General features: G+C 46.7%; 1 protein-coding gene across 10 annotated transcripts in view; it reads right to left on the bottom strand.

The window, feature by feature from the left end:
- The window catches only part of ASXL2 (ASXL transcriptional regulator 2), a 134,353-nt gene that overhangs the window by 38,491 nt on the left and 79,129 nt on the right, over positions 1-16,733 (bottom strand). For all 10 annotated transcript variants that reach the window (XR_015708589.1, XR_015708590.1, XR_015708588.1 and 7 more), the window contains one exon: positions 2,546-2,661. Coding sequence is in view for 4 of the 10 variants with exons in the window: in XM_087776253.1 (XP_087632379.1) it covers positions 2,546-2,661 (116 nt within the window). In the remaining 6 variants the exon portion in view is untranslated. The remainder of the gene's footprint in view (positions 1-2,545; positions 2,662-16,733) is intronic.

The raw sequence follows: 16,733 nt of genomic DNA, 5'->3' as shown, positions 1-16,733 counted from the left end.
TCTCCTCCCTCCAGTAATATTATAATTACTTAGCGCTTAAGACAGGAGGGCTGGATCCAGCCAGCTGTCTTCCCCAGTACACGCTAGCAAATAATCTGGGTCGCAGACATAATTAAACATATGAAAGCTTTCTTTAGTTCTTGTTTCCCTCAAGATCTTATGTTGTTCCTACTACTCTACTCGTAACACTGCTGTCTCCTTTCTGCTATCTGTATTTGCTCATTTTATCTACTTTTTATAAAACTTTTTCTGACCACAGTGGCAGCCATGTTTAGGAAGAGGTGGAAGATGTGGTATTTGGTCAGAATGGCAGAATTCCACTGGAACTAAAATTAAGCAAAGGATTGGGCATGGAATGTTCTTAATTTGATCCAAAGCCAGAGCAAACTTTGGGCAGGTAAGTTAGAACGATTGAATGGTTATGGTGTTCTTTGGCAACACCTTTTTTCTCCTGTGTGCCAAGAAGGCAAGTTATTCATTATCCTACAATTTGGTGCTCTGCTCTGGGCCACAAGAGTCGAGTTCAGAAGAGCTGTTGTGACGGAAGACGATGACCATCAGAAACAGCTTTTTGCCCTGCAGAGAGCTGCAGAGCTGGTAAGTACAAACAGGTACGCCATGCAAACATCAAGGCCTCCATGTGGTTCCCCATTTCTCTTTCAGGGTTTCTGATTTTCTTCCCCAAACCAATGAGATTAACAGCGAAACTGAGAACACTGTTTCAATTTTGGTACTCATTGGCTCTGACATATTTCATTACATTCAGCGACAGCGGTGGAACACGGATGCTCGGGAAGCAGACACCTCAGAGTAAGAAAGCTGGGGGGTGGAGGAGGGAGAAAGCAGAGAAGAGGGGAATGAATATTGCGGTGGGGAAAGGCTGGTGGGAGCAGGAGCATGGGGAATTCAGAGATGAAAAGTAGAAAATTATTAGGCATGTAAGGACAGAGGCTGGGAAGAGAGCAGAAAAGTCGATGGAGTGTAGGTTTGGAAATAGTGTAGGTTGGGAAATGGAGTGTGGGTCTGCCCAGAGGCCCCTTCCAGCCTGTGATTCTGTGAAACAGGGACCTACAGACCAGAGAAAACGAAGAGGAACTGCTGAGCACGAGAGGGGACAGAGGACTGTTTATAACAAACCCTGAGCCTGTTTGATCTCTCTCTTAAAAGAGAACAGCCTTTGCGGATGTTGGAGAGAAATGCTTGCCAGCCAGGCTTAAAGAGGGATGAGGAAGGGAAAGCAAAGAGTATAATGAATACAACGCTGAATTAGTGCGAAGCAATTTTCTGAGGATTCAAATGAAAGTGGAAGCTTGACTCTGAGCTTCAGAAGAAAATCTGCATAAAGTGACAACACAATCTCGCTTCTTTATTGCGGCTACCAGCAGCAAGCAACATCACAGTAACACGGACGCTTCTGTCCAGAGCCAGCCAAGTGGGAAAAGAGAGAAGATTCCCTAAAGCTGGCATCTCATTTTGACATCAACTCAGCTCTCTCTTGCTGGAAACAAAGCTCCAGTTTAGCCTTATCTTCCCCTGTAATATTCTCCTCAATAATACGCCCTAATTAGATCCTTCTCTCTCACTGCAGCTCCTTTTCCCAAGGCCACAGGCATCTGTCAGCCAAATGCCATCCCGAGTGTTGCTTCTCAGCTGGACAAAGTCAGGACAACAGGCTGGGCTGGAAAAGGTGAACGCTATCTGGAACACATCATGATTTCATCTGTCTGTGACAAGCTTCTGTAATCCCTGGACTAGCACCTCCTCTGCAACTTGATTCCTAAGTCCTTACAGATTTTTACTTTACTAAGGAGTAAATCTATCCCTGATAAAGCATTTCCTTTCTAAGGATCATGGAAAACTAGACAATGCAGTTGGGGAAACACCTGCAAATAAGACACTCCCAGGACTAATTCATCTTGCATTTTTCATTAGGAGAGACAATCGTTTGAAGTACAAGCACCTACCCATTCCATCCTGCGTGCGCACAATTAACGCTCTCCACACAACAGTCATTCCACAAGCATGGAAAATAATCCGTCCTCCTCTTTCGCTCCCAACCCCCCGCAGAGGGGCAAGGCAGAGTCAGCATGCTCTCCTTCCCCTTCTGCCCTCCCTGCATACACACACGCGGCACCCGCAGAACTCCCCGGGAGGGACAGTATGCCGCTAACTAGGGGGAGAAGTCAGTGGTTTAATTCTTTTCCCAAAAACACCTTCCGTTTACTAAAACAGACTGCAGAAAGCTAAGCACACTCATCAAAAAGTTGGGAGAAAAGAAATAACATCTTATATCTGTTCTTTAAAATCATACTAAAAAAATTTCCAGATGCTTATTTAGGGACAAAGCAAAGAACTAAATAGCACAATATTTTGAATCGCCTTTAAGAGAGAGGGATGTTTTAGCAAAACCCTGTTTACTACAAGACAGCCAGGAAGTCCCGAATTGCTTCCCTGCAGAGTGCAGTTTCACGGAGAAAGATGATTCACCAGAGAAATAAAATTACTGCAACGATCCCTACGCTGGGTGCCAGCCTAGGCTGCTTACCTGTTTGAGCGCCTTCTTGCTGTGCTTCTGGGATGAGGAGATGACTTTGCCTGCCTGGATGGAAGGTGACGGGCAGCCTGACTGAGGGGAGGAGGTCTGTGACAGTCTAGATGACACTACAAGAAAAAAAAACCACAACATATACATAACCCGACCTTTATACATTTGCCTGCAGCACGTTAGCCAGTCCTCATGGTTTCAGATCGTCTCATGAGGCCCATGAAAATTGCACCTCTAGCAAACGTTCCTTTTTGCATGCAGAATCATTTCTATTTCCTCCCCGCCACCAAGGCAGCTGTTTTCCTCTGAAAGCCAACAGCAATTCCTGTGGCCAGCTTCACATTTTTCATCTCTTGTCCATCTCTTCTTTATTAATCTTGTAAATAGCTGCTATCAAACAACACTGCAGCTTGAGAAAAAGCTTCAGGTTCACGCAGGTTTGGCCAATTCAAATCTAACTGGAAATACAGAGACAGGCAAGGGTTGTCTTCATCTGGAACGTCCTGTGGTCAGGCACCTAACTGACAGCAGTTTCTGATCAGATTAAATCTGAATCCCACGCGAGAGCGGGAAGGTAAGTGACATGCAAAGGCGTGGAACATCACTTGCTGCTTTCTAAAAAGAAATATGGGAATATACAGGATACGCCAGTGAATGCACACATCTTCTCAGTGGATGAGCCTAGACGCTTAAAGAAACTAGTCCTAGCCACGTGGAGTCCTAAAGCAAGGCTTCTAGTTTCAGGTGATTTAGACTTTTAAATGGTCTCATTCCAACCAACAAACCGGGGATGGGTGCTAAACAGCGGGTCATGCAGCCTGACCGTACCTGCTCGGCACAGGCACCCAAACCACTCTGCTCTGGCAGCAGGGGGGTGACGGCTGCGCGGCCAGCCAGGGAGAGCCCTCGGTTCCAGTCTCTCATCCTCACGGGTTTGCCTCTATTATCTTGGCAAACGCGTACTGTACTGGCCAGCAGCCAGGGTTAACCCACCACCTGTACCTATATGAAAAGCCGGGTGATCGGCACACTAGGGCTAGCGAAAGCTCGTTAGTTGCTGGGACTGAAACAGTAGAACAAAAAAGACAAAAGCATAACGACATTCATTGGAACGCCTTATTGCATGATGGCCGTAACAAAGCAAACGCTACGTAGGCACAGCCAAGAACATCAATGAGATACGGCTGCACCTGCAATGAACTCTGAAGTTCCTCTGTGAGACTGGGAGGCAGCCAGTTAAAAAGAAAACAACAGAAGTTAGCAAATTCATGGCCTGTATAGATATCCGCACATGAATTTGTACAGGTAACGATGCCCACCGTAAGATCAACGAAACAAAACAAAGAGTAAAAAAATGTTTGATCCCGGGGTGGGGAGAACCCCCGCCATGAAGGATAATAAAGATTCACATGTGAACTATTTAAATTATTGCTTCCTGAAGCCATTAGTTCTGGAACACGAGATACACTGGTATCCTTCCGCAACAGAAAGGAGTTAAGAGATAATGACAACGGCTCTTCATTAACAATAGCCAGCCCGATCCCGCTCAGCATCTGCAGAGAAGGGAAGCTCCCGAAAAGAACGCAGTGACAGTAAGCGTCAGAAAGCAACATTTCAATAAAAGGCATAGAATTAGCAACAACACATCATAAAGAGTACAACTTCCACATGCGGCGTGGACAGTAAATGAAAAGAGCACGTTTTTCAGAAGGCATGCCCAATAGAGATGAGGTGATATCAGACTCTGACCTGTCCTTAAAAACAACAACAAGAAAAAGGTATGGTAAGAAACAGGTAATTTCAAGGTCACCGACAAGACCACCATACCCAGGCAATACACGCGCACGGTAAGAGACGACAGAGGCGCACGGCAAGCAGAACCACCACTTAAAAGCCGCCCCCCCCCCCCCCCCCCCCCCAATGTTACACTGGACCTGGAAAGCAAAGGCTCGCTCTGCACTTGGAAAGAGCAGTAAGAATGTTTGTAAACTTGCATTTGTCTCTCGATTTGGTTGAAACTGCAGTTCAGGAAGAATAAGACGATGCTGGAAAGGTCGCAGTCTGATCAGCACCTGGCGAGGAAAAGCAGCTCTCAGGAACCCATTAGAATTCTGTGAACGCATCGATAAAGAGAACTGAAAGAAAATAAAGTTTCTTGCTAAGAGTTCACTCACGCTTACAGAGATTTTCAACAAAAGGCTTCTAAAAATTATTTGGCTATTGTTTATGAAACAAAGAACTGGCATAACTCTGATGCTGGATGGGACAGAAGGCAAAGAGGAGAATGAAATGGTAATCAGGCAAGAAATCAGCAAAACTTCTGCAAGGCCACTTACTAAGTAGGGAGCGTTTTGCTGCTTAGTGATAGACTGGAAGGCAGGAAACAGCGAAATATCGAATATTTAGTTACGATCAGAGAGAATTGTGTGGACACTCAGAGAAATAGGATCCAGAGAACAAAAGATCAAAAATATGAAGTAAAACATCAAAAATGGAGTAAGTAAATTTTTGGAGGGAAAAAACCCAAGATACTCATAGAACGCGTCATCACCTACATGAACTGTGTCACCTCAGGAAAGGGCTCCGTTACGGGTGACAGGTATACGAAAACGCCCAGCAAGATGATGCACTGTGCAAAGATGGAAAGATGACATAGCTAAAATTCTTCCAGCGTATCCATGTTGACTGTCTCACATACTGCACTGCAGATCACACAACATCAACAAAATTTCATAGGATTCAGGACAGTAAAGAAAATGGTTAAGGACACAATAAAAACTAGGGATGCTGAGAGATTTGATACTATTCTCAAAGGAAGGACCGTGAGTGAAGCATACAAGATGAAATGATGTAGCTTCGTGTTTGGGCGCCCCGTTTCTGCGGGGAAAGCACCGTGCCCGCAGCCGCCGGGCCGCTGTCGTCACCCTGAGGCGCAGCAGAGCCATTGGCCTTGCTCTTAGCGAACCAGGTACGTTCCCAGTCCACCACCGCTGCAAACAGCCCTCGGCCGGACAAACGCTGTGCCCTGTCCTTGTACAGCTAATCCTTGCTCGTAGATGTTAAACATGAAGAAAACATAAGTTCGGTTTAACATTTAAAACCCAGGCAGAGAAACAGATTGACTGTTACTGGGGTTTTGAGACATTTGAATAGCACGAACACAAACCACATCCTCTTTGAAGCCTATTCACTGCTGAAACTACAAGTTCTGCGTGAAGTAGAAAGCCAAACGAAGCCAAATACAGGCTGCTCTTCTCCAGCCTCATATTCTATTCACATTTTCATTTTTATGCTGTCTTTGAACGAAGAAAACTCATCTTTTCAAACCAGGAATAGCAGCACAGGCTAAAACCCCCACCTGGGAAGCAGCTCACCCCCGGAGCAGATACAATAAAGCCGCACGTCCTCTGACTGTGCAAAAGCCCTCGGTGCCACAACGGCTGCTGTGTTGGACTGACAGCTGTAACCACAACAGATTCTCAAGAACAAACAGGAGAACTTGAGAAAGCCGAGTCGCAGCTGCTTGAGCTCAGCTGAGGGCCCCCAAAGCCAAGGGGGGACGGACGGGCGGACGAACCTGTGAGAATACACCCCTGGCTCCCTGGGCCCAAAAGCTCTCAGAAAGGTTACAGCCTTTTAAGAACTTTGCACGCAGCCCAGCGGAGGTGTAACACAAAGTCGCGCACGTGTAGAGAAATATTCAGACTCCCATAAGGACGGGGCTTGACAAGCTGAGTTTGTTTCCTTGAGATTTAAACAGAATTTCCACAAAGTTAGTTCTGTCTTCACTTCAGGCTTTCTTGTAATTTGAAAAATATGGGGAGCTGAGATTATACCTCTTGATACCCTTGAATCCTAAGAGCACTTTTGGAGGAGAGCTGCAAAAATAACTACAGAATGCAAAGCGACACCCGGGAAAGCGCTGCATCCAGTAAGCCGCTCCGATTTTAAAATACTCGATGAGTTGCTTTGTGCTGTTTCGATGTGAAAAAGGATTTCGTTGATCAGCTAAAGGTTAGGGAAGACTGTGGGCCAGTATCTGACAGAAACGAATTTCAGTCAATTTTGTAAATTAGGAACAGTAAACAGAATCCCCTCGTCCCACAGAGGCATACGAGAGATGGGATGGGGACGTCACCTTGACAGTAAGTCATAAGGACAGAAACGGGACTAAAGGGCAGTGACAAAAAACCTCAGGTATCTGAGAGCGCTGCCTCAGAGAAGCAATTAAACAAATGCATCCAGTGCCGGGATAGCTCCAAAGCGAACAGCTCTGCACACGTGGCCCGAAGTCGCTGCGCCAGTGGTGCGTTCACGAGGTTTCATTGCCTCCCGCGCTTGGTTTGGCTGGGAGAGGAGTTTGCCAGGTGAGATCTTAACAGTTCTCTAAGATTAAAGTAGATGAGATAAAGTGGAAGGTGTGTCAGCCAAACCTCACGAACCCCGATTTGTTAGGTAAACTACGAATGGATCCAACATAGTCCCATGCTCCAGCTGCAAGATTAAACACCGGGGGAAGATCCGTCTGCAGTCAATTCCAGCTGTAATTTGTGGAACAGAGACTCCTTCACACTTCAGACTTCTTACCTGAAACGCCATTGACACAAGAGCATTTCTTCTAAGAAACGAAATTATAACGGGAACTTGAATTATGTTAAAGATCAATTAAATCAGAAATTTCAGGGTGACAAGATCTGATGACATTTTAAAAGGTAGTGGGTTCCCTTAAGATTTGCAAACCCTAAACCATTGGTCAATCAATTCTCTTACATACATTTATAAAGAAACTGTGCTAACAGCAGCAAAGACAAGTAGTAAGATTTATTTAACAATAATTTATTGAAGAAGATGAGTGGTTAATTCTTCTAGAAAAATTGCAGTAAACTGCTGCAAATGTTCAACGCGGGATGTAGTCTAGGGATCCCTTCTAACAGGAACAGTAAGGCTGCACAGTTTCATCAAGACGCTGCCTCGTGTCTTTCCTTCGCAGAGTCCCGATTCAGTTAATGCTACGGACTTTGTGCCTGACCCTCCTGGATAAAGGAACGCACTGATTAACCACAGCCTCAAACGAGGCAACTGAAGTACGATTTGGGCACCCGTCCATTTTAACAGCGTGCCATCCTGTGTTTTCCCAGCGTTTCCAAGGCTCCTGACATCGGGTACTCAGGTCCCACCAGGCACTCTCCGCTGTCACCACCAGCGCAAGGCTGGCCTGCTGAAACTGGGCTTTAGCCTCCAGCGAAAGTCCATCCTACCACCAGAGAAGCACGGAGACTCAGAATTCTCAGCTGGCGTTCGGTACCAGCACAGGTCTGTACGCTACATGGGACTGAAAGTAACAGGAAGGTGAAGATGCGCAAAATATTTTTACTTTATTTTTTTCTCGGATATCTCATCTCGCACAGGTTATTTACCTTTTAGGGTGTGAAAGTAGTGGGATATTTGTTTGAAACCCCACTGGCTTCCAGTGTGCATCTGCTCACTTGCCTAAGGTGATATTTAATAACAATATTCTGGCTAATGTTTGTCTTTCACAAACCGTCCCAGATAAACAACAATGACAAAATACATGGACAGAGCTGATCCTGCTCTGGGGCAGCAAATTGCCTGTACAACTGTCACGTCCCTTCAAGCTCTGTCTGCTAGACAGAACTCTAGAGATCTTCGCTCGCTCAGCCAATAGTTTACTTTTTGATTTACTGCCTTATGCTCCCTCGTCACCGCACGGAGCGTCGCTGGCGGCGGGGCCGGGCTCTTCACAGCACAGCGGTTTAAGGCAGTGCAGGAAAACACCTGGAGCAGCACGGAGCCAGAGAGGAGGGAAGAGAAAAGCAGAGGGAGATTACAGCGAAACAAGGGGGATGATGACAGAACTCATGCTTTTTTGGCAGGCACTCAGGCAATTCCTAAATCAAGATTAAGATTTCCTTAAACTGACGACTGCTGGGTGTCTCAGGCGCGGTTCCGAAGAAATGCAGGACACTGCTGAAGAAAGCAAGCATAAAGACTGACCTTGCATTTATACAACAGTTTCATTTCAGTGGCTCCAAAAGAAAATCACTCTTAGGGTCAGTCGGCTTGAGGTCAACCTTGGCAGTTCACTTTACCAAACACTGGCATACAGATATCCTGACGAACATGCTAAGTGTTTAACAGCATGACACAAAATAATCCCATTAAAAATGCACTAGAAGTAACGGAAAAATACATCTGCAATTGTTGGGAGAATCTGGGAGTCAAAATATTCTCAAATCAGAAGAAAAAAAGATATAACAGTTTGCGAAACTAAAATTGATCTGACAAGAAAAGTCTTTTGCTTGAGCTATGGCTGAAGACAACCAAAACCAACCTACCCAAATACCACCAGCATAAAAACACCACACAGACCCTGTATTTTGACACTGCAACGAGCTCGGTGAGGAAGCAAAGGGCACAGCCTTCTGAACCGCTTGCGCGACAGTTCCTGGAACTGTGGGGGTTTGCTGGATCTCTCCTCCTTTATCTGTTAACGATCAGAGCTAATTGTAGTTGCAAATATACTATGCAATAAAAGAAACTCTCATCTTCGGGTAAGCGGAGTCAAACTATTTTGGAGAAATGAAACTGTTCAGCTAAATTTATACTCAGAGCATTAGATTAAAAAATCTACCAGGGATAAAAAGCCTTTTGCTGGCTTCATGAGGCTTCATTAGGCATGGCCTAACTGCTTCATGAGCATCACCTGCCAAACTGCTCTGGCTGCACGCGCTGCAGAAATCGGTGCCATCTTATGAATGGGTAACGCATCCTGATAATTCATTCCACCCATTAGGAGTCTGAAATCCTGTAATCCTGCTGCCAGGGTAAATCTGATGTATTATTTGGTGCAGAAGCAGCGCTCTTCTGTACAGTCTTCGGGCATGAGATATTTACTCTTTGCCTTTAAAAGGACCAGAATGCAGCAGGATCTAGACAGGACGCGTCCCATCGGCAGGCGCTGCCGCCAGCCCTGCGCCCGCTCTCCTCACTCTTGCAGCAGAGCTCGGTGCAAAGCCATGTGGGTGCACGGAGCAGGTACTCACCTCAGCGTCCCAGCTGGAGCTCAGAAGTAGGAGCTCTACTGGGGTTTTGTCTCTGATTTTGTTTGGGCTTGGGAGAGTATAATATGAAAAGAAATTAAAATAGTAGATCCAGAGCTCCTGCTCAAGGGGTTGCATGCGTTTCCATGGGGTTGTCTGCCTTGAAATCTACACATTCAGAAAGAAAAGGCTGCACTTTACTCATTTGGAAAGAAAGTACAGTCAAGCTGAACTAAAAATACAGTACCCCCCCCCTTCAACTATGTGCAGTCATAAGCTTAAAATAACCCAATTTTAAACAGCTAATGGGATCCAGATGTATTACATGAAAAAATTCTAGTGAAAGCCATTAAAACACGTTTTGAGAAGCACAGAAACGTCTCCGGTTAATCCAACGCCCTTCTTTTCTACAGGTATGCAGCTTACCAGAATGAGAATAGGAACTCGACCGTGAGTTCGTATCAAAACAATATCATACGTACAAGTGAGACAACCATTTTAAAAGAGTTCTCCCCCACATGACTGTTCCTTGCTAAAATGAAGGAAGAAATAATGCCCAAAAATACTGTCCAATTGCAACTTCCCAGAACTCCCCCTCCTGCACTTACCCTGGGTAAAGCTGAAACTTGTACCGCTCTGACGAGGATTACACATTCCTCTTATCAGATTACGTTTTTATAAACATAAAAAAGATCAACTGGTTGCTTCGTGTAGAGAGACTGGAGCGTATCTTGCACTGGCAGCCCTGCGAAAACAAACTGAAGTACTCAAGTCTGTGTCTGATTGCTCATGTGTCTCCATGCTCCGGTGATCCCACCTAAGCTCTCTACCCTCTTTCTCTCCCAATTTAAAGCTTTCTCAGAGTAAATTTATTCATATACATGCTTTCTTGGTTACACGGGTGATTCCTCCACTCTAGGAAAGGACATCAATTAAATATTAACACCTGAAGAAAGAGGAGGAAAGAGAAAAGGAGAGATAGAGCTCTACAGCTCTCTGCTCTAGTGAAGGAATAAAGTCGGCACCAAGCAGCTCTAAGTAGCTTAACAACGCGAAGAGTACGGTATTGGATCCCGTAGAGCAAGGTCTGACAACCTGAGCTGCCAACAGCAGCCAAACACCCTACATCCCATACTGGAGACGCTGCCACCCAAACCTACTCTGCCTGTCCATGATGGCCCTTCATCAGAGGGACGGCTCAATGCGGAGCTCTTTGGGAGGCAGGACCAAGCACGGCCCTCCAGACCGGCCGTGCTACCGTCCGGCCTGGCCACGGGAACATCCATCAGCATTAGCAACGTTTCAGACATCTCTGTCATAAAGCCTTATCGGCTACGGAGATCTCCCCGTTAAGAAACCCCAGGCCTACCTAAATGACACAAAAGTAGTTCTGGTTTCAGCCCAGGCATGGGGAGGGCACACGACCACGTTTATCGTTCGCAGCGTGCAGCACATCTAGGAACACCAGCCACAGGCTGGAAGACCCTGCTGCAGACAGTATGCGTGCAAAAGGAACGAGAAGTTCCCAACCCAGCATGCTCAGAATCTAATTATAAAACAAATGAAACTAAAAGAAACAGTAAAAACCAATGCTCGGTAATTTGTACCCCTATCACTTCCTAAGCTAAAGCATTTTCAAGTTTTCTGGAGGACGCATGGCGATGACAAAGGCAGACAAAGGCACAGCTCCCTGGGTGTTCAAGAAGTCAAATCACGATCCTCAAAATGTTCTGAATTTAGAGATATTTTACTGATCCAAGCAACATTTTTTCAGCTGTTGTACTGGAAGGAAGAAGAGAAATAAAGTATTTTACCTAAAAAGTTACAGCTACAAGTGCTAATTACCTCAGCTGACATCAAATTAGCCAACATCAATGAGTTGTTCTGTTGTTTGCGGTTTTTTTTGTTAAAAACCAAACATTATAGCAGATGTGTGCCTTTAGGAAAAAGCCAAGATCGTGAAGGTGAGTGATAAATCTGAGTTATCCACGCTACGCACTACGGTAGCCCAGGCAGCTGACAGAAGCAGTCAGTCATTCCTCCCCGATAAACACCCAACGCTCACTGAAAGTCATTTGACAACCGACCTTGGCAGCTGCTGCGGTCTGGTCTCAGCACATTACTGCAAAGATTTCAGTGTTTGATTTTTACTTTATCTAAAATACAAGTTTCCACATCAAGAACACTTCCTTCTTCCCTAAAAAATATCTTTAGAGCTCAAAGAACTTAGCAGTTCACCTAAACTTCTCTCCTCTTGGATGCTGAGAAGCAGAAGTGAAATTATTCAGGTCAAGGCCAGTTGTGTAAAACCAAGAATTGAATCTCACAGTCCATCCCGCCAACACTTACTGCCACAGAAAATTCAGGTGCTCCTGTTTTTGGTGACATGTATTTCACATGTATTTCAGGCCTGTCCCTGCAGGTCACCACAAAGGCAGTGGAGAAAACCCACCCCAAATTCGTAAACAATACCTGTACCACTTCATGATAAGACCAAAAGATAGAAACACAGGCTGTGAATGACGGCACTGATGAAGAAAGGCGTTACCCTGGCATGGTGGAGGAGCCGTCTTCTTCCCAGCCACCTATCTGATGACCAAAGGCGGCCAGGTGACTCCTGCCGTGTGGCTGGCGGACAGAGGGATCGCGAGAGACGCCTGCGCTCCGTGAGTGCACTTGACACCAACGGCCGACGGTGGCCTTGAAATGGAGAGTGAGGAGGATGCGTTGCCCCACAAGGAAAAAATCTTGTTATGTGGATGGGTTTATGTGGTGATATAAAAGTGGGAAGGAATGTCTACGTTAAAGTGAGGGAAGACAGGAAAATCTTCCTCTGAGCATACCAGCATAAGAATTACTTTGAGAAAGGCCAATATTTTATGGTCTCACACCAGAAAAGCTTCTAGCACTAACATTCAACGCAGCCAATTTTGACGTGACCGACACCCAGCTGACAGCGTCCACTTTCCCGGGACCCTTTTGGTGCTCAGTTTGAACATGGCACCTGCTCCGAGGAGCCTCTAAACTGACCCCTGCCATTCCTTGCAGGTATTCTCTTTCTCTGGATCCCAGCCGATGTGCAATAGCCAGAGACCAGGTGCCTTTTCAATAGGTTGTTCCTTGACTTCTGAGTCCTTTAGGAGGAAAATTTGCAACCTACAGAATAGGCATCGAGTTGAGAAACTGCAGGTTGGGCAGGACGTGGACTTTGCTGTGCCAGCACCTCCTGATGTCATGCAGGGACACGTATAAGGGCAGAAGCAACAGTGCATCCCTTCTGCCTCACTTTTCAGGCATTCAATTAAAAAAAGGAGCATGAAAGGTATTTCTGTATCACAGGTATGAAGAAGAAGAGAGATTAATTGTGCAACAGTACGCCCACTCAACGGGTTCGCTCTGACTGTCACGGCCTGAGAGAGGAATCGCGGGCAGGTCACGGCCAGCTCCGGCCCACGAAGCATTTGGCAGCTCTACAGACATGGCCACTGAAAAGCCGGCATCCTGTGCACAGAAGATACAGGCCTCAGTAAGACTTCTGATATGTACTCAAAAGCAAGGATGTGAATTTAAGTGCAGCATCAATAAAGGCACTGTGGAAGCAGAAATTGAGGCAGATCTACTGAGAAGCATGAAGGAGCACAAACGCGGCACTTGTCTGTCTAAAACGTTCACCTTGCAACACAGTTCAACAGTTTGGCTCAGCAACAGCAACACCAAATCAACACCAGAAGAACACACAGAAACTCATTTGCGCATACGAAACTGTACCAGTGCATCTGCATGCGCTAGTCACTGCATTCCTGGCAATGCGTGATTTAAAAAAAAAACGCAACAGAAATTGCAGCACACACACAAAAGGCACCAATGGCACTTGCTGTCGGGTACCACCTCCCTGAAGAGCTTGTTAGAACCCAACGCTTTACCTCATGGTGTCAAGAGTGAGACGCCCACAAAGCTCAAGGGAACTTCTGTTGACTGTCATGACTGGTATCCTCGTATTTTTAATAACAATTTATTTTTAAGAGAATCCAATTGCTATATAACTCATGCTGCATGGCAGTATTTGCTCTGAAGACGTAACACATCTGCAAACGAAATACACCCCATACAACTTTGTTCCCTGTAAAGCAACCCCCTTCGGGCAGCATTGGTTGTGAAAAAAACCCCGTAAGTTATAGCGAAGATTCTTCTTATGCTTCTTTACAGAATCCTTCAGTAAAATATCTTCTTTTTTGAGTGTTACCTGTGACTGCCCACTAATACCGCAGCATGCTGAAGACACGTGCGTTCCTGAGCCAGAACAACATAGCTGGAGCACAGCAAGCCTGTCAAGGTACACGAGCAAACGAACTGATCTAATGGTTTGCTGTCGTCAAAAGGAGGTCTTGCACCTGCACCCCAGACGAGCAGCCCCATCCCTTCCCTCGCACTGTCCCGGCAGGCATCAGGTCCTTCCAGGAGCCGACTGAAATTGCCAATCAGGCACAAGGCTGCCAGTCTTTTTATGGCTACGTTCGCTTTCGTAGGGCTACCGAGGCGTGCTGGCTCACAGCAGGGTGCCCACAGCTGCCCAGGTCTACCCAGGGTCAGTGACTGAGGGCACGGATCGGAGTCCTGGGCAGAAAGAGCCACCTGAGCAGCTCAGCTGACCCTCAGCGTCTCTTTACAGCAGACGCTGAGAGGCCAGCGTAGGCTCGACCTTATGCCTTTGTTTTGGGGTAACAAAACATGTTTCTAGGTTGCTGACTCAAACAGAGAGCGCATCAGAGGTGGCCAAACACGAACCGTATAGGAAGTTAATGTAGGCGTTTGAAGAGGGGAAGATGTGGTCACGTTTCTTTGAACTCCCCTCCGGGCTCCTGCATCGCACATCACCTCGGCGTGACTGCACCGGGGCAGCACGGCTGCTCTCCTCCTCCAGTCTGAAGAGCGACTTACAGCTAATTCATTAGCTCTCGGGTCTCTTTGATCATTGCTACTGCAGCCTGTCTCTGCCAATATACGTTCTAATAAAAGAAAATAAACCATTTAAAAATCCTGTATCCTGATTACGGAGGATCTCCAACCCAGCTGTGCAGCGGCACAACCTGGAACCTGCGAAGGTCTGCGCATCGCTCTCCCAGCTGCCACCTCACCTGGGCCTGCGAGAGGCTAATCCACTTAACCAGGGTTTGCTGCCAAGATGCGCATGCCTGAAAACGAGCCTCCAAGGACAGCGCGAGTGCCTGCGAGAGGATTATTTGACGATTGTGCGTCTCGTGAGCGCATGAGAGAGATAAGCAGTTATCCCTGGACCGTAACAGCGGTGATGCCAATGCATTTACTGCTGAGACGGCACTAGCACAAGGGTTTGATTTTTTTGAGAGGAACCATGAATTACCCACTGCACCGAAGCTTCCCGATTTTCACCTTGTGAAGTAGTGGTTTTCTTCATTGGTGAAACCACACAGTTGACCTGGAAACAGTTGATTTAAACAATTTAGGAATTTGCCAAATAACTTTTATGCAGAGAACCTGATGGAGATAATACGATGCCGATGGTTGCATTTAACACCAGCTACAGGGTACTTAGCTGAAATGCAGGCCTGTGGCTCGGAGTCCTAAATTAGGGGTCAAAGCATAGGCAGTATAGATGAACTTAAACTGTTTCCCTGTATTCCCTTCTCTGCTTTTACCTACTGTCACTCAAGCGACGCGACGGCAAGCTCCCCGGGGCAGGACTCCTGCGTACAGCGCCCAGCACGACGGCCTCTGACCCAGGAACCGTGCTAAAACGGTGCTGTAACGCGTCCAGCTACGGCTTTGCTATCAGAGAGCGGGACACTTAGCTACGATTAAATCCCGTTTCTTCTCTGCTGTTGAGAGACCAGTTTCTAGAGACCACTGTCAAAAAATATCCGAACGAAGCTATTACAGCTCTTCCTCACACAGTTGTTTGTGATTAACTCTTCCTGATTCACTCCATATGGGAACGATCGCTCAGGAACAGCAAGGTCCGCATGTGGAATTAATTGTCAACAGCACTTCCAACTCACACCCCAAACTAATTTTCATTAATTTGCAAACGTACATTAAAAATAACTGAGAAACATTAAATCTTGTCAGCTGCAACCCAAGCGCACATCGGGCCTATCGGCAGCCGGAGCAGAGGCTGCAGCCCAGCCTCCGCAGCCACCCAAGGGCTGCCGCAGCGGGGCCAGCCAAAAGAGCAACTCCCGCATTTTGACAATGGATTCCACAACTCCGAACGGAAAACAGAGAAAGAGCCAAGCTGAGATACTTACAGTTCTGGTGAAAAACGAACAGCACTTAAAAACTTGCCTCTCCTTTGACTCCGAGACCGCGCTGCCTGTTCCTGTCGTTCTGACCTGTGCCCTCGCCCATTGCTGCAAACCGGCTGAACCGAGAGTCTCGGACGCTCGGAAATGCAGGCGCGATGTCGTGGAAACAAAAAATTGTTGTCCTTTTTTTTCCCAGCAAGAAACTACGCAGTCAAATTTAAAGTCCTGGGCTGAGGCACTGCCATGGCAGTGTATTACGCTGGCAAAATAAGGCTTTTAAGTGGACAAAAAGAAACCATTTCCCTACACTTTATTCTCAGCAGCAGTTGAAGAGATCCTGCTGATGTTAAAAGACACTCCCCCTTCTCCAGCCAGACAGACAACCAAGCCCCAAAACTAAAGTTTGGCAAGTAGAAAAGATCTTTAAAAGAAGATCGCTGGGCAGCCTCAGCTACAGGCACTCCCACTTCCATTGCCTCCCGACGGCACCGAGGAGAACGTGCTGCCTCAGAAGGAACGGGCGAGTCCCCCCGCGCCCGTCGGCCTCCCCCGGCGCTGCCGGGACAAGCACGAGGAGGGCAGAACGGAGAGGCAGGGAGGCATCCTCATCACATGCGGCCGCTTGCTTCGCTCCGACCGCGATCCTTCTATTCGGAGTTTTCAGCTGCTGGTGAGTCAACGTGGTAACCAGCAGCGTAAATCTTATGCATCTGTCTACAATATATGGAAAGAAACAGCGAAGTCTAAAAGCCATCAGCTCATGCAGCCTTATGAGGCCATCAGCAACAGCTTTAACGCTTCCAAAAATTAGGAAATTACTGTGCGCCATGTTTGAGGGGGAAAGAA

The sequence above is a fragment of the Nipponia nippon genome, unplaced genomic scaffold (genome assembly GCF_047370975.1).
Source record: "Nipponia nippon isolate SJK-2023a ecotype South Korea unplaced genomic scaffold, ASM4737097v1 scaffold_4, whole genome shotgun sequence".
NCBI classification, from domain to species: domain Eukaryota; kingdom Metazoa; phylum Chordata; class Aves; order Pelecaniformes; family Threskiornithidae; genus Nipponia; species Nipponia nippon.
This window is presented reverse-complemented; position numbering and strand designations above follow the sequence as displayed.